The sequence below is a fragment of the Pterocles gutturalis genome, unplaced genomic scaffold (genome assembly GCF_000699245.1).
Source record: "Pterocles gutturalis isolate BGI_N339 unplaced genomic scaffold, ASM69924v1 Scaffold53991, whole genome shotgun sequence".
In the NCBI taxonomy this organism is placed as follows: Eukaryota; Metazoa; Chordata; class Aves; order Pterocliformes; family Pteroclidae; genus Pterocles; species Pterocles gutturalis.
This window is the reverse complement of record NW_010105042.1, coordinates 1-6,406: the sequence shown is the minus strand read 5'-3', so window position 1 is coordinate 6,406 and position 6,406 is coordinate 1. Positions and strand designations below refer to the sequence as shown.

The 6,406-nt window shown below is 38.3% G+C and overlaps 1 protein-coding gene across 1 annotated transcript; it reads right to left on the bottom strand.

Moving 5' to 3' along the window:
* Nucleotides 1–2,012: 2,012 nt before the first annotated feature.
* Nucleotides 2,013–4,036, bottom strand: LGSN (lengsin, lens protein with glutamine synthetase domain). Its single transcript, XM_010087222.1, has 2 exons — nucleotides 3,867–4,036; nucleotides 2,013–3,300 (listed from the first exon to the last, which is right to left on the bottom strand). The coding sequence occupies exons 1-2, from the start codon at nucleotides 3,957–3,959 to the stop codon at nucleotides 2,101–2,103; spliced, it is 1,293 nt and encodes a 430-aa protein (XP_010085524.1). The 5' UTR covers nucleotides 3,960–4,036; the 3' UTR covers nucleotides 2,013–2,100.
* Between the last annotated feature and the right edge of the window lie 2,370 nt (nucleotides 4,037–6,406).

The following is a 6,406-nucleotide window of genomic DNA, read 5'->3' as shown; positions in this document are numbered from 1 at the left end:
CAGAACTGAAAATGGATTTTATAAACTCCAGTGTGGGAATTTGTTTCTATTTCAAGATCAGCTTCTAGATAAATTTTAAAATTAAGATTAGTATGCCTGTAGAAGCTTAAGACACATTCCATAGCCGTTTCTGGTACAGCTGTGCTTAGCCAGTGTGCTTATTACCACACAAAAATCCTATCACATTAACACACACCACACACGCAGCGTTGTGCTTTCTCACATCCCTGCCAGATGAAGAACAAGGAACAGCTATTAACCTGTGTGACCGTTGGAACTAAACAGTGAGCATGGCAAGCAAGCTGTCTGAGTAAGGAAGTTATTTTTGTGTGTGTTTTCTGCAGAGAGCTTGTGAAGACGAGAGTGGGAAACAACCAGGAAGAGAAGGCAGAAAACAAGTCAGAAGACAGATGTCCAGAGCCCCTGAAGAAGGGTTAGGGCAGCAAAAGAGAAGCGTTTTTTTCTGAATGGGAAGTTCTGCTTAAATGCAAGACTAGACCTGCCAACCCAAATCAGCCTGGAGCAGATTAAAAGAGTCCTATGATCTGGGGCACCCAAAAAAATGTGTCACGTAAGTAAGGCAGAGAAGCAGATCCACCCACCAACCACAGACTGAGACAAGGGAACCTATTTATGATGTTTCCTTAGATTATTTATTTCCTCTTGCTACCTGAGTATAAAGTGATTTCTTCTTTGGAATACACAAAGTTTTAGCATACCAGGTGCTAAATTTCATGTAGGATACTCTGTGAGGGAGGAGTGGAAGATCCATCAGCAGGCAACTAACACATTTCTGTTCACACCTTCTAGTTCGGCAAGTTGACAGAGGCACTGACTGAATCTAGTTTTCACTCCACTGATGACCAAACACTTTCACTCACAGATTCCTACACATTGATCAAAATATTGTGACAATATAAAGAACAGCAGAAATCACTGCTAATGTGGAGGCGGGGTATGAAATGAGGGTTATCTTTAACAACAACAGTAAAAAAAAAAAAAAAAAAAAAAACCAGAGAGCAAATTTAAAAGTCACCTCCTGCCATTCAAAAACCTTTATTTTTATTTACACCAGCTGGCATTTCTAATTTTAGTATGGGTCTTCTCTTCCTCTGTTTTAACCATGATTTGTCAGTGTCTGAATTCACATCTTCACTCATTCTTTCTGGTTTTAACCTTCTCTTTCTGTTCACCTCTTCACAGTCATGTTCCTCATCCTTGGTAATACTAGATTTCCCAACACAGTCTAGCTTAAGCTCTTATTTGTCTGACTTCTTTTGCCCTTTTTTTCCCTCATTTGCCATTCAATTCTGAATTAACCCGTTAACTATCAAAACATTTTGCACAATGGCTGAACACTCCTGGCTTTCTATGAATCATTCCCTCTTCAAGCCACCATTTGATTTCTTTTAGCATCTTTATCCACTATAATTCTGGCAAACTTTATTCAGCAGCAGAACTCCTGATGCTGAAATTATTTTATAATCCCTCTTACGTTTTTATTTATGCCCATTAAGATACTGATTCCTCACTCTCAGGTTCTGCAGCCTTAGTCCTTTGCCCCTCTCTCTACTCTGTTCTCTATCTACTCTGCCCCTCTCTGTTCATCTAGCCTAAGTTTCAAACCAAACTCAGATTCTTCTGATTTAGCAACCCTTCAGCTACTGAATAGGCTGGGAGAAATACCATAACTATACTGAACAAGAAATTCCACTCCTTTGCCAGTTCTCCTGCCTCCCCCCCCGCCCCCATCCCCATTATTCCTACTTTTCTCTGTATTATACAGCCTATTACAGTTGTACAGTTGCTCTTCTCCATTTCACCTTCTCTTTTCTTCTTTTCACCAGCAGCTCTGTTCACTTAAGCTGAAAAAACTACTGGTTTTTAAAAGCCCAGTGTTATTTAATGTTATTTCATGAATATCAGCTTTGCACTGTCCTGAATGTACACCGACAATAAAATGCAATCACCACATACTATACAAAGGAGGAAAAAAATCTCAAAACATTAAAAACATTTTAAAATATATATCCTAATTTCAAGATTCTTAGCCATTCACTGTATGCACTTACACAGCATCACTACAGAAGAGAGCTCCTTCTAAATAAAATACCCCAGGCATTTATTCCTTTCGCTATCCATTTCTTCAGTTTCTAACTCATAATGTTTCATGGCAACAAAATATCGGATAAAAGTTTCGCCTAATGCTTCCTTAATGCACAAATCTTTCTCGAGTGCAACAAGAGCATCTTCCAGTTTCAGAGGGACTGACGAATGTTTCAGATCAGCAGTGTGATTTTCATCCTGGAGCATGTCATCATACCTAAGTCCTCGCTTTACTCCATCTAGACCTGCAGCAATAGTAGCAGCAAGCACCAGGTAGGGGTTTGCTGTAGCAGAACTTAATTTATTCTCTATGAGAGTGCCTTTCCCACCATGACATTTTACATTAAAGGCACAGCTGTTATCATTATATGCCCATTTTGCATTTACAGTCTCTTTTGATTCTTTACTGTATTTAGAATAAGGCTTACGGCAGCTGGTGGTAGGAGCCATCAAGCAGCTGATAGCTGCTGTGTGTGCCAAGAGACCCGATAACCAATTTTTTCCAATATCTGAGAGCTCCTCAATTCCATAACCAGCAGAAAACAAATTCTTCTGGCCATTCAAATCCCACAGGCTATGTGACAGAGCCCCTGAATTGTAGAATCCTGATTCTGAGAAAAAGCTAGCCACGTAGTTATACTTCTTAGCCACCTCTTTAATGCCTGTTCTAAATGTAAAGGCGCTGTCAGCAGCATCTATGCCAAACGCTGGATGAAAAGTGATCTCCATTTGCCCAGGCCCACTGGAAGAAGAAAAGCTTTCAATGTTGGCACCAGCATAATACATTCCTTCAATGAGCTCCTGAATGAAAGTCTGGTCGTGGTTATTTAGTATCGTGGCTGCAGGAAAGGATATTGTCTTCGAATTTACAACCTCAGTAATGCCATAAATACAAAACTCATAAGTGAAGGCAGAGTGTAGAGAAAAGCCATTGTCCTGAAGCTGGCTCAGCTGTTTCTTGGCGATATGCCTCGGCGAGGTCATTAGCGGGTTGCCCAGCACAGTGAAGGAATCACATATCACTCTGGCAGTCTGCTCAGTCCAGGGCAGAATTCGAAACGTTGATAAATCAGGGTTGAGGATTATGTCACAATTAAAATTGGTTGCATTTATGTAATCTAATTCATTATCTTTAGGATTCAGGGTCAGCTCGAGATAACTCCTGGGCATGGCAACACCATGAATTGCTTTCTCCTAAACACAGAGCAGAATGACAGATTACCAAACGAGAAAAGAACTCAACTGAATTTTTATGTATTTAGAACAAAAAAAATTCAGATTCACAGCAAGAGCAATAGTATTTTTCCTAAAGAACACTAAAATTACCACTAAAGTGGAAGACAACAGCCAGTTACTGTGTCATTGTGAAGTAGACCAACCTTCTACAAGATTGGTATGAAAACCTTAGCATCAAGTATCCCAATGACAATTTTCTAAACGTGTTCAATAGAACAAAATCTTTATAATGCTTTGAACCTTAAAAGATACTTCTGAGGAAAGAAATTATTAGAAGTTCAAAGAACTGAATTTACTAGCCTTATTTAATTAGACTGTTATTTGGGAGTACAGAGAAATAGATGATTGCGGTGACAAAAAAAGTCCAGATCCTCAGATCCTTTGCAAACACTAACAAGTGGAGGGAACATATCATTTGTTCTAAGTTGAGTTTCTGCCTGCACTATGAAAAAAATGTACAATATAAGTTAAGGAGAGAGCCACAAAAACAAATAAAGATACAGCTAGAAATCAAAAAAACTTACGTGAAAAAACCGAGAAGGAACATTCTTTGATCTTGACACACCATGGAGGTCTACTGATTCAAATCTGACAAACTGTATGCTGTCCCTGGCCATCTGCTGCTTAATAAATTCAATATGAGAGAACAGGTGAAGGAGAGATGGACTTCCAATGCCGCTTATATCAGGCTCTCTGCTGGGTGCTATAAGTGAAGAGGAATGTTCATGTCAAACAAAATAATGAATGCTGGAATATAGGCTGTCCTCCTAAAAAAGTGCAATAGTGGGAAAGGAAACTGTGACATGGAGTGTAAAAACAAAAATAAGAAAATATACGGATCATGAAACGTTTTTGTAAATAAGCACACTTTTTATTCCCTGAGGACCTGTATAAAATCCCTTATTTTTTGAGAGGTTTATAATTTAAATGTTTTTTCATGTTGAGAACACAGGGGAATCATGCGGTAGAGCCAAGAATTTCTGAGGGATACCTCAGCTGATTAGTTGGGTGTTTTTAGGGCACAAATAGCAGCTGGATATCTATTTCCGACTGAAAAATGAGAAAATACAGATGCTACATATCTTCAATGGCTTTGAAAAGTGCATGGATACAGAAACTTGACAAAAAGGGCACTTGTCTTCCACCAAACCTTTCTCAAGATCTCCAGGGAGGCCTGAAGTCTTCTCTGCCACAGGCAGATGAAGTTTATGCATTTATGAGCCTGCTGTTATGGAGTTGTCTTCTTAACTGTATCACAGCATCTGTAGGGTTGTATGAACTTCTTGACATGAGAGCAGTAACATCTGTTCATAACTTCTGTAATGGAGCAGAGAGCTGGACACAGCAATTTCCTTTCACAAACCTTTTAATCTCTCAGGCTGCTTCCCTTTTGAGTGTCTCTGTATTGCTACTATTATAGTTAAACTATATAAGGTATTTTATTCCATTTAGTAAAATAAACTAACTAGAACAAGGGTAAAATCCCATATTAAGATACGAAAAAAAATGTGTAAAAATATTTTTTTCTACATTTCTGGGAGGAAAGTCCTCCATTCTTCCAAGCAGGCTGAGAATATAATCAGATGAATTTTTGCAGATCTTTCAGATCCACAGTGGAAGACCACCAACAGCAAGCATTCACCACTGCCCTTTAAGTGGAAGTTAAAAACTTCATGCTGAGATACTATGAAGGTTGGTGGGAACACTCCCAATCTCTCCCGTTCCAAACAACCCAAACTGGAGAACACCTTGTTTAGCAGTAGCCAGCAGGCACAAACACATCTTTTTTGACCTCTCTTTTGAGGCAAGTAGGACTGCCAGCTGAGAGGCTGTAAAGAGGCTCTCCAGCTAGCCCAGCACAAGGCTGATTACTCCCTGAGAAAGCAACGAACTCCTCCACAGTCATAGACTTCTCAGAGCCTTTGAATACTACTGGAGCACCCTCCAGCTTCAGAGGGCAAGGAGGTGACAAGGGTACTTGGGGTCAGTGAAGTAAGAAGTTCAGTAATAGCAGTGCTCCCTGAGGAATGACAGGTGAAAGCATAGGACAAAATTTTAAGTAAATACAAAAGTCTATAGGAAAACAGAGTAAAAATCGAAGAGGTAGAAGCAAGAAAAAAAAATTTTGTCACATTCACTTTTTGTGGCATCTTTCCCTTTGGTATGCTTCAGCTGTGAGCTGCTTATGAAAACAGCTTTTTTTCCTTTGTCTTCTAAAAACACTAAGGTGCTATGTCCTTTAAAAGATGTACACTAAATAAGGAAGTCCCGTTTAAATATTTTGTGTAACACTCACTCCATTACAGATACTGCCAAAACACAACAGCAAGCAGGCAGGATGTATAAACTGGCCTTGTCTTGCGTCTGTCAGCCAAGTGATAGTTATTTGAATATTGCTTCAGTCACCTCCTAACACAGATTTACAACATAAATATTTACTGACATTTAGCAGATTTGACCTCTTTATGAACCTGACCATCACCTAGAAGTTTATTAACAGCTAATAAACTGTGGCTATGTATTAGATTAATAAAATTTTAAAAGATTCTGAAAATCTTCCTACAGACTACAGCAAGCAGTGTTTTGTTCAACTCCAGGGACAGAAGCCTGGGGTTTTTGCCTTTGTCAAAGCAGTCCTTTATTCTACATGTGTTTAATTTCCTCTGCAAAGATAGTAGACATTTACTGTGGACCACCTGTCACACACAGATTTTAATGTCTTCATATTATTCAAAGTAAAGTTTGACTGACAACTGTTAAATTTGTATCTACTGAAAAATTTTCAGTTAAAACTATATACTTCATGAAAAACACCACCTTTAACTCTGATCCAAGCAATTCTCCAAATCACTACTCCTAAGACATATGAATGATATAAAATCAATATCTAGAAAAACACAAATGTGATATGCATTCATATTAATATGTATAAATTCATTTTAAAAATAAAGCTACAAATATACTTAATTTAAATATCTACCAATGGTAGGTAATTTTCCAAATTTTTTATATATCTGTTGTTTTCAAGCTAAAGTTATTTGAATAAATGCATAAATTAATAATT

Coding starts and splice junctions, on each gene's coding strand:
- LGSN (XM_010087222.1), bottom strand. CDS start 3,959: ATGGCCAGGGACAGCATACAGTTTGTCAGATTTGAATCAGTAGACCTC. Junction 3,301..3,866: donor TTCCTTCTCGGTTTTTTCAC/GTAAGTTTTTTT, acceptor CTCTGTGTTTAG/GAGAAAGCAATTCATGGTGT.